The sequence below is a fragment of the Schistocerca nitens genome, chromosome 3, assembly GCF_023898315.1.
Source record: "Schistocerca nitens isolate TAMUIC-IGC-003100 chromosome 3, iqSchNite1.1, whole genome shotgun sequence".
NCBI classification, from domain to species: Eukaryota; Metazoa; Arthropoda; class Insecta; order Orthoptera; family Acrididae; genus Schistocerca; species Schistocerca nitens.
In genome coordinates, this window is record NC_064616.1 from 311,351,966 (window position 1) to 311,371,866 (window position 19,901).

The 19,901-nt window shown below is 45.7% G+C and overlaps 1 protein-coding gene across 1 annotated transcript in view; it reads left to right on the top strand.

Moving 5' to 3' along the window:
• The window catches only part of LOC126249203 (tubulin beta chain-like), a 94,154-nt gene that overhangs the window by 35,613 nt on the left and 38,640 nt on the right, over positions 1 to 19,901 (top strand). Inside the window, exons 3-4 of the mRNA XM_049950857.1 lie at positions 4,572 to 4,818; positions 13,365 to 13,491. Coding sequence (XP_049806814.1) covers positions 4,572 to 4,818; positions 13,365 to 13,491 — 374 coding nt within the window. The remainder of the gene's footprint in view (positions 1 to 4,571; positions 4,819 to 13,364; positions 13,492 to 19,901) is intronic.

Here is a 19,901-nt window from a genome sequence, read left to right on the forward strand (position 1 = left end):
CTAGCACGCACAGGTTGGTTGCATACCCTCAGCCGTCGTCCTCTTAACCAACACATGGCCATCACTGGCACCGAGGCAGAATCAGCTTTCATCAGAAAACACAACATACCTCAACTCCCACCTCCAATGAGCCCTCGCTTGACACCACTGAAGTCACAAATGACGGTGGTTTGGTGTCAGTGGAATGCACGCTACAGGACGTCTGGCTTGGAGCTGTCATTGAATTAAGTTTGTTGTCACTGGGTGCCAATTGCTGCTCAAATTGCTGCAGATAGAATACAATGCGCCAGAGCCGTACGCCGAACACGATGTTCCTTGCTCTCGGTAGTGACATGTGACCGTCCGGAGCCGGTCCTCTTTTGACGGTATAATCTCATGATCACCGCTGCCAGCAGTCATGTACAGTGGCTACATTCCTGCCAAGTCTTCCTGCAATATTGCAGAAGGAACATCTAGTTTCTCGTAGACCTATTACATGACTACGTTCACTCAGTGACGCATTGACACTGGGATCTTTGGCGCCTTAGAGGCATTCTTGACTAACATCAACACACTACGTTCAGTCTCGAACGTAACTAAAGCTCACGACCGTTACAGCGTGAATTTTACCCTTTCAGAGCCTCTGGCTGCAGCTAAATATTATTAACTTCTACTGTATCTTAGCTGCAACAGAAGTATCTTTTTTCCAATGGAAACCTGAGGTGCACATTTGTGAATGTTAATCCTCTCCATCATACGCAAGCGCTGCTAACTGTTGGGCATCACTGTGAAAATTGAAACGTCCCCTTAGAAAAATTAATGAATTACTGTGCTGATAAACCCTACGTTATTTAATTTTCAAGCAGCTGAACAAAACTGAACGTACTCAGACATTCACTAAACTGACACACAATATTTCTAGCGCAACGAAATCTGACTTTCAACAAAAGAACGACCCTGACTAACAATAACCTATACATTTCATGAATTCTTACCTCACAAAAATCTTCGTTACTCGAACTACTGCAATACTGCGAGGTAAATAAGATTATAACTACTGATAGGCACTAACTACTGATAGGCATAGTTAGCAAATGAGAGATTTTGATAGAGAACAAACAATGTATTTACCTTAATGGTGTTCAAAAGTCATAATATATAATCAGTTCATGACATCCAGTCTTACAAATTTACTCTTTCTGATGGACACACGTCCAGATCGTCCGCTCTCAAAATTCTGCCATTTCTCTCCCCACATCCACCACTGCTAGCGGCTCACCTCCAACTGCGCAACGCTACGCGCTGTTCACATCCAACTGCCCAACACTACAATAGCGACTATTCCAACAATGCAAACCAGCCACAGACTGCACACAGCACAGTCAGTGATTTTCATACAGAGCGCTAAGTGGCGTTACCAACATAAAAACCTAAACAGCCTACTTACAAAATCTCAGCAAGTCAGTGTGACAGTGCGTAGTAACTCGTGCCCACCAGAAAACTCGGATGTGGTTGGTTCGCTACAGTCCGTTATATAATTGAACATTGTTATTACTTTGCATGGTAATTATTGATCATTTTACTATTTATTACATTAGATAATATTTCGCAATTACTGATTTCAATCCATGTATTGAAATCTGGGTACAAACTTTTGTATAAGTCTTGCATCTAAAATCATTAAAAACAACCTAAATGCATTACCAAATAAATAAGTTTTCCTTCCCGAAAAAGTCAGTCGAAAAGGATTAATGCAAACTTCATTTGCATCCTCATTGTGGCGCTATTAGCGCATCTTACGCGACTGCCGTGAAATTTGAATAGACAACATCTTTCAGACACAGACGCACCCCTACCAACTGTAGTTCATGTCGCGTAACTCCTCCTTGGTATTGCGCTTTTTTCAGTCAGTGTACTTTCCAAGTATAGATTGGAACGAGAGGTAGACAGACTACTTTCTCCTCTCATTTTCACTGACTCCTTTTAATTTAAATAATTGATAAAACTGGTGTAGCCGGTAACAAATTCTCAAACTCGTGTTAAGCCATAGTATACGCATAGGTGCCCCCTCTTGGCTCTATTTAAACCGCGTTAGCAGATGACGGCCGCCTTGCCATTCAGTTATCGCTCATTTCTTCGATACTACCGCGATACAAACGCGAACATTAACAAGTACTACATAGTTCTAATCGTCTTTCCACAAGCTTTTAAGTGTCACTAGAAGTGTACACTGAAGAGCCAAAACATTATGATCACTGCCCGCCGCGACGTTGGATGGCGTCTGGTGGCGTTGAGGGCACGTGACGCGACAACAAAATTATGTAAGCGGAGCAGACACGGACTGCGGATCACGCTAGCGAAGATATGGGCTGCAAATAGGGATATTTATTGAGATAAGCGACACTGATGAAGGGTACATTATTATTACTCAGCCTTTGAACGAGTATCTCAAGAACGGCGAAGCTGGCCAAATGTTCATGTGCTACTGGCACGAGCCTCTACGGAGACAATGAAACTACCACTAGGCGAAAAATTGTTGGGCGTCCATAACTCTTCGCAGAACGTGGGGTTTGCAGAAGTTCTGCTGTGTAAAGTAGGATAGATGGTGATCAGTGGCAGCTCTGCCGAAAAAGCACAATAATAGTACACGCACGAGTCTTTAGAGGCACACCGTTCCTCGTGTCTTCACATGTTGAACCAACGACATCGTCAGTTAAGATCGCAGTGGTCACAGGACCAACGGGATTCGACCGTCGAGCAATGGAAACGTGTCGGCTCTTCGGGTGAATAGCATTTTTACTTCACTAGATAGACGGTCGTCTCAACAAAAGCAGTCATCAGGGTGAACGGTGTCTCGAAACGTGCAGGGCGCTACGGACACAACCTGCTGGGAGCAGTAATATGCTATGGAAGACTTTTTCCTAGACTTGCATGGAATCTGTTAGTAAACGAAGACACGCCCGACGGCGAGGTCATCTTTCAGAATGCTAACGGTCCGTGTCTCGGAGCCAGAACCGTGCTACAGTGATTTGAGGAGCATTATAGTGAACTTAAGTTTGTCTCGACAACTAAATTCGCCTGATCTAAACCCTATGAAACGCATCTGCGTCGCTATCGGGCGCCATCACGGGGTACGCAAATCAGCGGCCCGTTATTTACGAGAGTTACGTGACATGTGCGTAGACACATGACAGATACGTCCACAAACCTACCAACAAACTGTAGGATCCCTGTTACGCTGAATCGGTGATGTATTTCGTTCCAAAGGCGGGCAAACAAGCTATTAATCAGATGGTAATAACGTTTTGACTCATCAGTTTATATCGTTAATCATCTGCTTAAGGATGTCGGTTGTTAAACAGTGCAGAGGATTAAACGTAAAACAACATAGTTTGGATATCTTCAGCGGGTCACTAAAGCACCGGCTCCTGGGTCGTTTACAGCGATGACGTTCTCTCTCTGAGCTGCTGTCTATTGGATCACTCAAAGGAATGGAAAATAACTCTGGTGTTGTTGCCAGATACAAAAGCAGAAAACTGGAGCTTACGACAGGTGAATTAAAAAAACTGTCGGGACTAGGACATGTCAAGACAAACGGACGTATATTTTTAATTATTTTCTTAAAAAATTATTAATTTCATGCATGTTAGAATTTTTCATTAATCGTGGCATCTAAAACCTATAAGACAATCTACAAAAAATTTTAGTACAAAGAAACCACGCATTAAATGACAGTAATGAAGACACGCGCGCTTAATAATTCTGCACTTTGCATTTCTGAAAAATATTAGAGTAATTACAAAAAAGACAGGTTCATGTTTGAGATTGTTAGTACATCATCATAGTGTGTAGCTCCATCCAAATTGTTTATATTTAGCGTTCCGAAACACACACATTCTATACTTTAGTTACATCCGTATTTACAGACAGTGAGCTGATAATGTCGATGGGCGTTGTGCGCACATTTGCCTCTCGTTTTACTACAAACAAAAGTACGAAACGAACAAGTGGATGTAAAGGGCTGTGACTGCAACGCAGTTGACGTATTAAATGTCGTGTCAAGCTGAGTCGTCAGTGGGCTACAGGAGTCGAAAATCTGAAACACTGCTCGAGAAACAGCGGCATTTGTAAGCCACGCAAATAAGTTTCAGAGATGTACGGTTCCAGCTGCGACGAGACGTCTCATTTGGTTCATGGAGTGCGTATTTTACGTACTTTTATCACCACCATCGAATCATTCAGGAACTCTTCTCGGCAGTTCTGTGTGCTGCAGCATTTCTGAAGTGAGAGGCATATTTAGAATTGTTGTGTGTCCAAAAGTCGGAACATACTGCTTCCAGCCTAAGGCCGACACGTGACGGGTCATGACATCACCTAAAAATGGATATCTACCGGAAATCAGAATACATGGCAATGCTATCACTTTCTCAATTTAAAAACAAATTGGACAATAGCTTCTGTGAAATCTCGTCTCTCTGCAGACTGAGAATTCTCACTTCCGCCTTCACCACAGTTCCAACAGCACCAAGGGGCACTATTTTATTAGTATATGCAGTTCAGAGTTAACTAGTTACTGATTTGTGTTCTGACAGCTGGGAGCCAATCGTGCAGCAGCAGGTACGTGCCGAGAGCCATTATGCTGGACTTGGAGCCTGGCACGATAGAAGCGGTACGCTGCGGGCCCTACGGACAGCTCTTCCGGCCCGACAACTTTGTGTACGGTCATGGCGGCGCCGGCAATAACTGGGCCAAAGGCCACTACACCGACGGTGCCGAGAGCGTCGACTCGGTGCTCGACGTGGTGCGTAAGGAGGCAGAGAGCTGTGACTGTATCCAGGGGTGAGTACACGCCATCACTACTACACATTCTTTTTCTTGCAGGGACTACTTGTGCTTTGGTCTTAATCAGTCATATCCATTCCTTGATTCAGCACGCCAAGACTTCCTCTCCTGTGCCAATCTCATCTCGGGGTAGCACTTCGACTCAGCGTTCTGTGTTAGCTAGATATATTTGTCTGTCCATCCCTTAGAGCTCTTGCCTTATGTGGCTTATTCAGGCACTGTGGAAGTTACTCCCGTCGTCTTCATGCATGTCCCTTCTCACTGGTTCCTGCATATTACGCTCTTCGTCAAAAATTCTGCAGAGGACCACCTCATACAACAATTTACAAAGTCGTACCGAGAGATGTTGCAGATCTTAGAAAATTCTCCTCCTACGTAAAATCGCTAAGCGGAACAAAGACTTCAACTCACTCACTCTCCGACCAGTCTGGTGGAACTTAAGCTTTGATTTTGTCGTTTCCTATTGCTACACGCACTTCCATGCAACTGGAAAAAGGACAGGTAACTCTCACATACAAGGTGGTCAGAAAGAGTCTGAACAGCTTTGTAAGGCTGTTGCATGGTAGGCTGCGCTGAGACATAACAAACAAAAGAAAGACACTTTGCGCCATTTACGGTTTACTTAGCATTAAAGTTAACCAATCAGGTAACTGCGCGCGCAAAATCAAACAGCCTGCTTGAGACAGTGTCGCCAAACCGAACAAAAGCATCTTTCGCTCACGTTTTAACAAGTGATAACTCACGGACCAGCAGATGTGCGTTTTAGCATATGCAATTGCCAGCATCTGCCCGCGCCACTATCTGACTGGCTAAAGTCAATGCCAGTTGAATCGGAAACAGCGCAACGTATTGACTTTTTTCTTTACAATTATTTCTCAGCACAATCCACCCTGCAACACCCTTAAAAGCTTTTCAGACATTCTGAGTATCCTGTATAAGAATAACAGGGTAAGTTTGGGTATAATCGGGTAGCTAAGGAGAAAGCTAGATAACAATGATTTTCATTTTCTTGGACGCCAAATTTATATCAGTGAAAGATAAAAAGGCACAAAAAACTTAAGTTACATACCATACGATACAATACCATATACTATGTGATCAAAAGTATCCGGACACCTGGCTGAAAATGACTTAAATGTTCGTGGCTCCCTCCATCGGTAATGCTGGAATTCAATGTGGTGTTGGCCCACCCTTATCCTTGATGATAGCTTCCACTCCCGCAGGCACACGTTCAATCAGGTGCTGGAAGGTTCCTTGGGGAATGGCAGCCCATTCTGCACGGAGTGCTGCACTGAGGAGAGGTATCAATGTCGGTCGGTGAGGCCTGGCACGAAGTCGGCGTCCAAAAACTCCCAAAGGTGTTCCATAGGATTCAGGTCAGGACTCTGCGCAGGGATGTTACGATCGTGTAACCACTTTGCCACAGGCCCTGGGTTATGAACATGTACTCGATCGTTTTGAAAGATGCAATCATCCCCCAATTGCAGTTCAACAGTGGGAAGCAAGAAGATGCTTAAAACGTCAATGTAGGCCTGTACTGTGATAGTGCCACGCAAAACTTGAGCAAGGCCCGTCCATGAAAAACACAACACCATCGACTCCAATTTTTACTGTTAGCACTACACACGGTGGCAGATGACATTCACCAGGCATTCACCATACCCACACTCTGCCATCGGACGCTACATTGTGTACCGTGATTCGTCACTCTACACAGCGTTTGTCCACTGTTCAAGCGTCCAGTGTTTACAGTCCTTACACCAAGCAAGGTGTCGCTTGGCGGCATTGTCGCTTGGCGTATGAGCAGCCGCTCGACCATGAAATCAGTTTTCTCACCTACCGCCTAACTATAATAGTACTTAGTCGATCCTGATGCAGTTTGGAGTTCCTGTGTGATGGTCTGGATAGATGTCTGCGTATTTCACATTACGACCCTCTTCAACTGTCAGCGGTCTGTCAGTCAACAGACGAGGTCGGCCTGTACGCTTTTGTGCTGTAAGTCTCCCTTCACGTTTCCACTTCACTATCAAATCGGAAACAGTGGACCTAGGGATGTTTAGGAGTGTGGAAATCTTGCGTACAGACGGATGACGCAAGTGACACCCAATCACCTGACCACGTTCGAAGAAGATGAGTTCTGCGGAGTGCCCCATTCTGCGCTCTCTCTCTCTCTCTCTCTCTCTCTCTCTCTCTCTCTCTCTCTCTCTCTCTGACTATTGAGGTCGCTAATACGGGGTACCTGGCAGTAGGTGGCAGCACAATGAACCTAATATGAAAAACGTATGTTTTTGAGGGTGTCGGGATACTTTTGATCACAGTGTACCTTGGAGTAAAAGCAAGTACTCTGGGGGCACAAATGATCAATGTTATGTTGTCCGTCTGAGGCATGCAACACACTGATACTCATGCCAGTCATCTTCAGTCCACCCTGTACAGTCTTCATGGAACCCACTTCTAACACTTAGAACACTTTACCCAATCAACTGACTTTCTTGTTGACGATTTGGACTCTTTACAATGAAAGCAAGGCATTTCAATCTCATCTTAAGAAGAGCTGTTGGGCGCTCACGTCGTCAGAATCTTCCCTTCCCATGATCTACCCTTCCGGGAAGATTTTTTGTTGGAAAGAGTTCATTTGTGTACGGAGACTGGTGATGGTTTCTCGTAATAAGGAACTGACTTTACACTCTACGGTGATCCAGTGAATTAAGACTGTCTGCACTTCAGTCGACGGATCAGGATATGGACAAGCAGGAAGTGACAGTTTCGTGTTCGGGAAATCGGGAATTATTCTTTCTGATGCTGGAAGTTCCTATTCGCCAAAGGCATTTGCATTAAGCGGGACAATATTAGTCTTTCTAAATGCAGATAGGTCATTTTGCATTGTTGCTGTCCTAGTGTATGAAAGTCCAAACAACTGAGCTATTTGGTACTGGGTTGTCACTATACCCGCATGGCTGTTAAGCCATGTCTTAATGTCCTGATCGTATAAAGCGCTTAATAGTCCGATCCCAGATGTGTATTGTAAGTTTTATATGTATTTATTAAACTGTAGTTAGTAAAACGTATACGCACAAGTAGTGTGCAGTTAAAAGCATATACTTATGTTACATATGATAAATCTAACAAAATCGTAGATTTCTATCAGGTAGTTTCGGTTTTACATCAACTGTACCTTCTCTGTAAAATTCTTTGTGCATAAGAAGAATGGTGAACAATCGTTTCACATGTTCATAAAGCCTATTAAAAGTATTATTCATTTTATTACTAGTTTCAGCTTTTAATATGACTGTAAAAGTTTCTTGCTGAATACAAAATATCACTATGTAAGAAACACAACAGCAAAAAATTTAAGAAGTTATTTTGCTCAACAACGCGTTTGAAACTACCAAGCCTCCTGGAGCACTGGAGTTGCCGGTTGTCTTAAAGGTCTAACAGGCAAAAAAGTTACCGACTCGTAAAGAGAAATGACTCCCGTTTCTTCCCGAAACCCGATTATATCCCAATTTTCCGTAAAAGAACAGACCCACATACGTAGATCCATATCCTTAACAACGGTTTTCTACAGAATTCTTCAGTTTATTCAGAGTTGAAATACACTAAAGTTTTTTGTGACAGAAGAGATCATATCCACAAATCAGTACGGATATAGAAACCATTGCTCTTGCGATACTTGGCTTTCCTATTTCTCGCACGATATCCTGTGACCCATTGACGAAGTGCATCACGCAGATTCCATATTCCAGAAAGTGTTCTCATACTACAGATTGACGAAAATCCGAGAATAAGGAATATGTTCTTACGTATGTGAGTGGCTCGAAGATTTTATGAATAGAACCTGGTATGTTTTCCTGGATGGGGAATGATCATCAGCCAAGAGTATCATCAGCAGTATATCCAATCTGCTTTTCAATTCCGGATCACATGAATGTTTCTTGAAACGTCCACCGAATGTAATGCCCTTTCTGTACAAATTTTAGACCCATGAAATCTTAAAATGCTTACTAAACTTTTCTAAAGGAGCAGAACAGGAATAGCTCATTTTGTTCAGCGTAATGATAATGTACACAAGTACATATGAATTACATGAACATGATAAGTTGGAATAAGCACATGGGCTATCATTAACAACGTCTAAGTAACCCAGCTTGTAACCCAGGTACGTGGAGTGGACATGCTTGGCTCAGTATGTTTGACTGTCTTTGTTCAATCATTACTAGACATCGCTCGCTCGCCCGCCTCATTGCCTAGTGTATTTCTTTACTTTCATTATTACTCCCAAAATAGCACAGCAACGATGACCAGATCCAGTGTCAGTGCTGAATGTCTTCAGCACTGTTTGCTACGTGTATGAGTATGATACCCTTTTTTTCAGTAAGCTTCTGTATGGTTAAAATGGCTCTGAGCACTATGAACTCATCTGAGGTCATCAGTCCCCTAGAACTTAGAACTACTTAAACCCAACTAACCTAAGGACGCCACACACATCCATGCCCGAGGCAGGATTCGAACCTGCGACTAGAACCGCTCGGCCACACCGGCCGGCTAGCTTCTGTATGTTCGCAGTTGAGTGGAATATGCCTGAATACGACTCTTATTTTGGTTGTGGTGTAAGTTCCTCAGATGTCCTTTATTTTCAGATTGTAGCTTTAATCACGTAAATCGTCCTTACGCAAACTTGTGGGCTTAATTATCCCTCCAGCAGGAAAGGGAAGGTGACATCTCCTGTGTTCTTGCTACATGCAGTTGCGGCTGCAGCCTCTTAGTCCCCTCTGCTGCTATGCATTTTGCGTTACTATCTCTCATGGATTTCTTCGCCTTCCTCATCCTCTTGCTATCCAACCTGCTTCACCTCCATAGACCTTGGCAGGCCCTCTTTAGTGGCTGATCGTGTCTAACACTTAATCGTTCCTCATGGATATTCTTGTCTAGCTTGATTCCATTTTCCCTACTTAAGTGTTTCTAGTCGTGTCCCTTCTAGTTTCTATTTCCGAAAAAATCTTAGTTTTGTTGCTTAAATTTTGTTTCCAAAACACACACTCAATATCTATCTATCTCTCTCTCTCTCTCTCTCTCTCTCTCTCTCTCTCTCTCTCTCTCTCTCTCTCTCTACGGCCTTGCCCGCTGTCTAAACCAGGGTAGGCAGGCGTCGATCTGCGAAAGATTTGAAGGCAGAGTACAGTGCTGGCACAGGCACAAGTGTTTTGGAGCACACCGTTCAGCGCACAGTGTTGAACACGGTGTTCCGCAGCAGAGGACCCCTGTGTGTTCCCATGTTGAGCCAACAGCAGCTTCAATTACGAGTACAATGGGCACTGCGTCATCAAGACTGGACCGTGGGTCAATGGAATCGTGTCGCCTGGTTTGATGAATCCCGTTTTCTATGAAACCAGGTTGAAGACGAACGGTTGCTTGAAACATGTAGCGCGCCACGTACTCAGGCCAGTGGCAGCTGCATTACGTTATGGTGCGTAGCCAAGTGACTTCAGTGGGACCTGCGGTAGTATTCCAAGGCACCATAACTGCTGATTACGTGAAAATTATTAGGAACCACCTGTAACCCCTAAAGCTTGATGTCTGCCCCAATGTCACAAGACCAGAATCGTTCTTCAGTGGTTTGAGAAGCGTGATAGCGAACTCACGCTGATGTCTTGGCCATCCAGTTCGGATTATCTGAACACGATGAAACCCAACTGGGACGTTATCGGGCGCCAGCTTGCGCCCACAAACAAACCGCCTGTAGTGATTCTTCAGTTTCTCCCGGAGTATTTGTTGCTCGAACAGTCCACGGGTATACTGCCGGTTCATAGTGTCCAACGGGCACAATATTTCGGCGACCAGACATGTCGCCATCGTCAGGTGCGCTGACAAAATATTGTGCCCGTTGGACACTATGAACTGGCAGTATACCCGTGGACTGTTCGAGCAAACTCCCTGTAAATTACGGGAAGTGTGTGGCCTGCTACGCATAGGCATCTGGTGCCACAAACTTCTGGAAACCTCTCAAGTATTTATCGAATCAATGGCACGCAAAATGACTGTTGAATTGTTTCCAGAGGTGGACCAACACGCTTGTAGGTTGTCATAACGTTTTTGCCGGCAGCGGTGGCCGAGCGGTTCTAGGCGCTTCAGTCCGGAACCGCGTGACTGCTACGGCCGCAGGTTCGAATCTTCCCTCGGGCAAGTGTGCGATGTCCTTAGGTTGGTTAGGTTTAAGTAGTTCTAAGTCTAGGGGCTGATGACCTCAGACGTTAAGTCCCATAGTACTCAGAGCCATTTGAACCATTTCATTATGTTTTGGTTCATCAGTGTATGTAGACCTACAGACAACATACTTTTCCTATGAGACACTTCGCTTGTTAAAGTTATCTAGCTGCCTTAAACGGTCTGCTGCTCCCAGTTATTCCTCATTTTTCTCATATTCCCTTCAAAATACTGACGTTAACAAAGCTGTTGTTTTTGCTTTTGACGCTTAATTTCTTCATTTACTTTAAACTCTTCTGTCCAGACATGGATGTTTTTTTTTTTTTTTTTTTTGTCTATAGTGCTGTCATTTACTAGTGCGGAGAAACCGAACGGGTCAATTGATAGGCCTTTCATCTGATAATTTAGATTGGTCATCATAAAAAGCTAGTCTATTACCTACGCCTGGACTTAGAGTACACCAGTAACAGGAATTATTTGTCTGCTCCAAATTGTATAACTTACGTTCTTAATGTTAAAAGAAAACGTAACTCGCTAAATTAATTTAGTGTCCTTCCAATCTAAGTAACTGTGCAGTAACGATGACACATTACAACAGGTTGTGAAATGAAATGTCGACAAGACAGTCTGTCAGACCTCGTCAGAAAGAGCTATTGACGATGGGGTACAAGGGAGAAAATAAATTCTCCCATAATGAAACACTGCTGATGAAAGTGTGTTATACTTCACACTTGGTTATTTTTCTAGCTTAAGCGTACGGTAGGTTCAAACAGACGTTTCGCCTTTGTTTAAAAAAAAAGCATTCAGTGACTGTACAGTAAAAATTACGAATACATACGTGTTACTGTCAAACAGTTAAGATACTTGTCCTTCCACGTAAGAGCATGTAAAAAAAAAATTATTTACTCGAATAAAGATGTACTCTGACCATACAGGGTGCTCTGAAAAGTTAGTGGACGTTATTCTTTCAACAATTTGCAGCAAGCTTAAGACTAAAAATTACCAATAACTCTGACAGTTGTTGCGGGTTACAGATACACATGTTATTTTGTTAATAAATTAGATTTTTCGTTAAGGCTTTGCGTCCTTCACGCCAAAAACAAGTGTTTCAGGTGGTAAGTTAGAGCAGTTAAAATGCTTAAATATAACGAATAGATAATCGCCAAACATGACATTCGTTTGCTGCAGATAACGTATGGTGGCTGTATCTCGTTTAAACCGAAACATGAAAGATTTCGAATGCTATGAAATACAAAAGCTTTCTGGAGCCGTGTGTGTGTGTGTGTGTGTGTGTGTGTGTGTGTGTGTGTGTGTGTGTGTAAGCTCAATGTGGCTTTTGGAGGAAATCTGCAATTTCAGAAAGCGCAAGCTGACCGTAGGAGGGTCGAAGACTGATGGAATAATGCAACCTATTGCACATAAGGCACATACCTGTTAACGATAGACTACACTACAAGGATAATTCACTGGACACAGTAACAACCGTAAAATACGAAAGCAAAGGGACCTAAGGCGGAATGACCACATGGAACGTATTTTAGGAAATGCGGATGCTGGCTGCGATTGGTTGGAAGAATCTCAAGGAACTGTAATTCATTCTCAAGATACGTTACGTCCAAAACACTTGGATGGTAGATCTTAGAGAACTATTAGTCAGTCTGGGAAGTTTACCAAATAGGATTAAAGAAAGATCCCTCTAAGAGAGGTACATGTCGTCAGATGTAAGTTCAGTAAGTGCGACATTGTAGATTCGATAAAGAGACAGGCAAGGTATTGTTTCCACCCAAAGAAATCGTGAAAAATGGCCGTGATGGTGAAAGAGAAATCATGGCTCATAGGAAGGCTTAGTCATTTTTCACACGTACTAGTAAAGAGTGGTACAGGAAAGGGGGAAATAATAATATCCTTCGGAACACACTTGACCTGCGAAGTATGGACGTAGACACGTAATGAGTGGATTGCATTTTTTGTACTTGAAGAATACTAAGGTTAGTACGAACCAGGCGCAGTCTGTGCCCCTTTAATGTAAAAATAAGGGAACTCCAGTCCCAGAGAATCATGAGATGTCAACCGGCCCAACGCTTCATTTCAATGCAGCATGAAAATATGTCACAACGATCTCCCAGCGGTTGTCTGTTTCCTAGATGCTGGAGCTATAGCTGAATAAAGTAGCTGCCAATTGGCCTGAAGAGGGTATAGTTAGCCCACAAAGGAAAATAACGGCAACTGAACCCGATTCCTCCAAGTGAGAGAGATGTGCTACCTCCTCATATTCGTGAACATAACAAAAAACATGACGTAAGTACCACCATTGACTGTATGTGACTCGTTTGTTGCAGATTCCAGCTGACTCACTCCTTGGGAGGTGGTACGGGTTCCGGCATGGGAACACTTCTCATCTCGAAGATCAGGGAAGAATATCCAGATCGCATCATAAAAACATACTCGGTGCTGCCGTCGCCAAAGGTGAGTACCCAGCTCCTCTGCTCTGTCGGTCAGACCCTGGTTTCTCAATACCCTCTGAACTTTCAAGATATTAAGAACTACTTATTACCCAAAATATGAAAATGGAATGTATCGTTTTACAAACACATCGCCTTTTAAGATCAGTCTTAGTGTTCGCCATATTTGCGGTATAGGCATAGCGTCTTTCAGTCGATAAAATGTCCTGAGTCTAGAGTTTGATCCCAGCCACTGCTTTCATGTGGAATAAAATCAACAATGGTGGCCAAATACTTTCGGCATAATTCACCCTCGTTCTGCGAACGTCCTTAACAAAGATCGCGCAGAAGACAGATTCAGGACAACTCTTGTCCTTGGGGTGAAAACTGCATCTAATAGGCGAAAGAATCACTCACGATCATCGCCCTGAGGATGCAGGAGCCAATGGAAAGCATGCATCAAAACCACACAATGTGAATCCACGGGACATGTGCAAAGTAATTGAAGAGGGGTAAGGAAAACTCCATTCGCAGAAGATGATTCTCGAATACTCCTACATCCTGAACTCCAGGAAGGTCTTCCAAAGGAGAAGTGACAACAAGAAAAAGATTGCATGACTATCGAAAGAGCAACACTCTAAGGGGTCGAAGTGTGGAGAGTCAGAAGTTAGAATGTGGCAGGGAAGCGAGTAAATCTGAAAAGGGAAATTCAAGGGTTAAGTCTAAATTGAGTGGGGTATTTCTGGTCAGATGAATATACGGTAATAGCAACAGCAGCATTAAATGGTGTAAGGATGGTAGGACCCTTTATGAACAGGAATGTAGGACAGAGTTACTGTCCACCCCCAGGTGGCTCACAGTCCTTTCGTGAGTACGTGCGTGGTGAGCACGAGCCCCGAGCTATTGCAGCCTTACTTCTTTCCAGGGCTGCATTTCCTTGCCCTTCCCTTCCTTTCCTCTCCTTGCTCCTTCCCCTTCGCCCTCTCCTCTCCCTCTCTTGGTCTCCTTGTTTAAGTTGGCACCGCTATCCCTCTGGTTCTGTTGGCTTTGCAATTTGGTTTTGTTGCGTAATCACCTCATCCTTTTCGCATTCCCTGGTCCCCCTCTGGGGTTTGACCTCCATTACTAACTTTCTAGTCTGTAGTGTGAGCCATTTGGGGAAGGGCACCTTACCTAGTGTCACTGACATGTTGCCTCCTAGTTCATTCCACTTTCTCTTTCACGTCGTTGTCTGATGACAGGGTGCATAGCCAGCACAGTAGCCAGCCCTTGTGGTGGGGTCGCTATGTACCCTTTTGGTTGAGCGCCCTGAACACACGGATCACACTTCTGATACCTGAGTGACCCACTCACATAAGCCTAGGAGTGGTTGCTTGTCATCCGGGAGCATCGGAACTCCCGGCAATGGCCTTGCTGTGGCTGGGTGGCGCCCATGTGGAGAGACCCTGATCGGAGTGGGTGGTATCAGGACGGACACTATGCAAATGAAATGCATGCAGGTCCAGAATTCTGGCCATTCTTCTGCGGCTGTCTCTTTGCATGGAACTGATTCTTTTAGTGCTGCTTCTCCTGCCCCTTTGGCCTTCCCTTCCATGGCTACCCACTGGGAGGAGGGACAGCCTCGTTGGTTATGGGCGAAACCTTTCCCCTGCTATCTCGTTTGCACCAGGACTGATGGGGACACTTTGACCAATACCAAACCTTTATTTTTTGTGGAACACATTGAAGACAAGTTTGGCGAAGTGGACTCTCTGAGCAAGATGCAGTCGGGTTCATTTTTGATCAAAATTTCAGTTGCCCAGTCCACGGCCCCTCGTGCCTGTAAACATCCTGGCTCAATTTCTGCGTCCATTACCCCCCGACAGAGCGAGGTGGCGCAGTGGTTAGACACTGGACTCGGATTTGGGAGGACGACGGTTCAATCCCGCGTCCGGCCATCCTGATTTAGGTTTTCCGTGATTTCCCTAAATCACTCCAGGCAAATGCCGGGATGGTTCCTTTGAAAGAGCACGGCCGACTTCCTTCCCCATCCTTCCCTAATCCGATGAGACCGATGACCTCGCTGTCTGGTCTCCTTCCCCAAACAACCCAACCCCCCCCCCCCCCCCCAACAATATGGTTCAAGGTGTGATTTCTCACAGGGATCTCATCCTTCAAACTGATGAGGAACTTTGGGACAATCTTGGACAATGGGGTGTTCACTTTGTTCGGCATGTTCAGAAGGGTCCGAAGGACAATCGTATTGATACTGGTGCCTTTATCCTGGCCTTTGAAGGGGGGTACCCTCCCTGAGAAAGTAAAGCTTATGCTTTATCAATGTGACGTGAAGCTGTGCATCCCACCGCCTATGAGGTGTTTTAAGTGCTTGTGTTTTGGACACGTCTTCCTGCTGTTCGCAGGCCCCTATCTGTGGTGTCTGTGGACGTCCACTCCATGAGGGGAGTTCCTGTGTTCCCCCTCCTGTGTGTTAATTGTCATGGCAGTCATTCCCCACGTTCACCAGATTGCCCAGTTTAAAAGAAGGAAAATAAGATACAGGAGTGTAAGTACCTTGATCGTTTAACCTACACTGAGGCTCATAAGAAGTATGCACGTCTTCACCCTGCGTCCATGACGTCTAGCTATGCTTTAGTTACACCTTCACCCCTTCCTCCCCACCCTTAACCCAATCCCGAACCCCTCTCCTCCCCCCTCCCCTGCGGCTCCCACGCCCTCCCCTCCGGACACCGCTCCCACTCCCCAGCCGGAGAAGTGTCCCACTTTTTCGGCGTCTGCCGTTCAAGGGCGCCCCTCCTGGGATACCCCTTCCCGTCAACTTCCAGGCCAAAGGTCTGCTGCCACGCGACGACCGCGAGAACCACGGTCTGTGGCCCCCCAGGTCGCCTGAACTCCTTCTGTTCCTGATCTTTCTGCAGCTGGCTCCTGCATGCCGCACAGCCCTCCTCGATCTCAAACAGAAAAGAAGAAACATAAGTCCAGGGACAAAGAGCCTCTGGTGTCGCCAGAGGTCCCATCCCCACCTTCGCATCCTGATTCTGACCCGTTATTCATGGATGTCGCCCCCTCCTTGTCGGTGACGGGTGGTAACCCAGTGGCATGACTGGCTTTAGCCTGTTCAACCCCCATTTGAATCATCGTTCTGTGGTTATCCAATGGAATTGTAATGAATATTACCGTCACCTTCCAGAGTTTAAATCCGTTATTTCGTCGTACTCTGCAGCTTGTGTGGTTCTACAGGAATCTCATTTTACTGATGATAACTCACCGACCCTCTGTGGGTTCCGTGTTTTCTGTCGAAATCGGGTCGGCTCCCTGAGGGCCTTTGGTGGCGTTTGTACGTTGGTCTGTACGGATGTTCCTAGCATATGGATTCCTCTTAAACCTACATTGGAAGCGTTGCGTTTAGGGTCCACCTGGACTCTGAGGTCACGGTTTGCAATCTTTATCTCCCTCCTGACAGGATTCTTACACCTGCTGCCTTAACTGCCCTTCTTCAGCAACTTCCTCCTCCCTTCCTCCTTCTCAGGGATTTTAATGCTCATCATCCCTTGTGGGGCAGTCCATTTCCATCTAGATGGGGTCTTCTCATAGACCAGTTTCTTGCAGACCACGACTTGTGCCTTCTTAATGATGGCTCCCCTACTTATTTTAGTGCCAGTCATGGTACCTTTTCTGCCATTTATCTTTCATCTCCCTCCCTCTTCCCTTCATTACACTGGTCGGCACACTTCTACCTTTGTGATAGTGATCATTTCCTGCTGATTCTCTCGCTCCCTTCCCTCTCCCTGATGGACAGGTTACCTCGTTGGTCTTTCCAGCGCGCCGATTGGCCTCTATATACTGCACAGGTCGTGTTTTCTCTCTTTGTCGGGTTGTATTGATGAAGTCCTACGTGACGCGTCTGACGCGATTGTTCACAATGATACCTTTGCTGTACCACGCTCATCTGGACCATATCGCCGCCGGCAAGTCCCGTAGTGGAGTATGGCCATTGTATTTGCCATCCGTGATCGCCGTCGAGCTTTGCAACACCTTAAGAGGCACCCATCCGTTGCCAACCTTATTATCTTTAAACGCCTTCACGCCAATGCCCGTTAGTTAATCAAAGAGAGCAAACGGAGGTGTTGGGAAAGCTTTGTTTCTTCCCTCGGTTCTACTTTCCCTATGTCATGGGTATGGGCTACACTTCGCTCCCCAAGGTTGCCATCGGCAGTCTACTCTGCCGGGCCTTCACCTCCTGGGTGGCCTTTGCACGGATCCGTTGAGTCTCACAGAACGTCTTGCGACCATTTTTTTGCAACAGCATCAGCCTCCTAACTGGCTGCTTTCCTTCACCAGAAGCAGTGGGCCGTAGCTTCCGCCTTATATTTTACCACCTGTCAGTCAGAATCTTACAACGAACCTTTTACTGAATGGGAACTTCTTTCCGCACTTCCTTCTTCTCATGGTACGGCCCCTGGCCCAGACTCCATTCATAACCAACTGCTTCCACATCTCAGTGTTCCACAACGGCAACACCTTCTCAGGGTGATTAACCATATTTGGCTCCAGGGTGACTTCCCTTCTCAGTGGAGGGGCAGCATCGTGGTTCCTGTCCTTATGCCTGGTAAGAACCCCCTGTTTGTCGAAAGACTTCGGCCAATTATTCTGACAAACTTTGTTCGCAAGTTACTTCAACATATGGTAGCCCGCCGGCTCAATTGTCCTCGAATCTCTGGATATATTGTGACTTCAGAGAGGGACGGTCTCCGATCATTTACTTCGCTTGGAATCTGCAGTTCGGGGCTTTTTCCCAGCGCCGCCATTTGGTTGCAGTATTTTTCGACCTTCGCAAGGCCTCTGACACGGCTTGGCGCCATCACATCCACTTACATTTCATGAGTGGAGTCTTCAGGGCCCACTCCCGATTTTTCTCCGCCAGTTCCTGTTCCATCGGTCGTTCAGGGTTCGGGTTGGTACTTATTTGAGTTTTCCATGGGCCCAGGAGAATGGCATCACACAGGGTTCCGTATTGAGTATACTTCTTTTCCTCATTGCTATCGATCGACTTGGGGCCTCTGTCGGTCCTTTGGTCACCCCTGCTCTGTATGTGGATGATTTCTACATTTGGGTTAGTTCCTCTTCGATGGCCTCTGCAGAGTAGCAGCTCCAGGGAGCTATACGGCGTACCTCTGCATGGACCCTCTCACACGGGTTTCAATTCCCTCCTTTAAAATCGCGGGTGGTCCACTTCTGTCGCCGTACTACGATCCACCCTGATCCAGAGCTCTAGCTCGATGCACAACGATTACCTGTGGTCCCACAGTTAAGTTTCCTGGGTCTTTCCGATAACAAGCTCACTTGGCTGCCTCATATCAGACTTCTGAAGGTAGGACGTTTCTGTAAACTCGATGTCCTTCGCTTCCTTGCCCATACCTCTTGGGGTGCAGACCACTCCATCCTTCTACACCTTTTTTAGCCGTTAGTGCTGTCTCGTTTGGACTATGGTAGTTAAGTTCATAGTTCGGTTGCTCCTTCCACACTGCACCTCCTGGATCCGGTCCACCATCATTGTATCCATTTGGCCACCAGTGCCTACCCTACTAGCCCTGTTAAGTCTCCTGGTTGAAGTTGGGATCTCCCCCCCTCCCCTCTTTGTGTTCGGTGGTCCCAGCTTCTGGTTTCTTATGCAATCGTTGTCCGTTACCCTCCCACTCATCCTTCCTATTCTGTCCTGTTGCCAGACCATGGACGTCACCCACCTGATTTCTGCCTTTGGGTGGGTTTACCGGTTGGGCTCTGCCTTGCATATCTTCGCCATGATTTTCAGCTTCCTTCTTTGTCATGTCTCCCACGTTTCCGGCACAACACCCCCCTTTTGGTTAGCTCCTCGGCCCCGAATTCGGATGGATCTTTCCCAGAGTTCCGAAAGATTCCATTCCCCTGATGGTGTTCCGTTGTTATTTACCACAGAATTTTATGGAAGTTACAGGATGCTGCTGTTTTTTACACCGATGGCTCTAAATCTGCTGATCGTGTGGGATGTGCCTCCACATCCTCTGTTGGCGCGGAAAATCATCTCCTGCCACCTACATGTGGGGTGTTTACTGCGGAATTGATGTCAATTTCCCAGGCCCTTACCTTTATTAAACAGTCCCAATGCAACCGCGTTTTGTTATGTACGGACTCAAGGAGTGGACTTCTGGCTATTGACCAGTGTTTTTCCCGCCATCCCTTGGTCTCGGCTATCCATGACCATCTCGCTGATCTTCATCATGCTGCTTGTTCCGTTGACTTACTTTGGGTCCATGACCATGTGGATATCCCAGGTAATGACTTTGCTGATCGTTTGGCTGGGGGAGCAGTCACTTACCCCTTTCTCTGTAACCCCCCTCCCTGCAGTGGATTTACGGCTTCACATCAAATACCACTTCCCACAGTCATAGGCCAACTCAT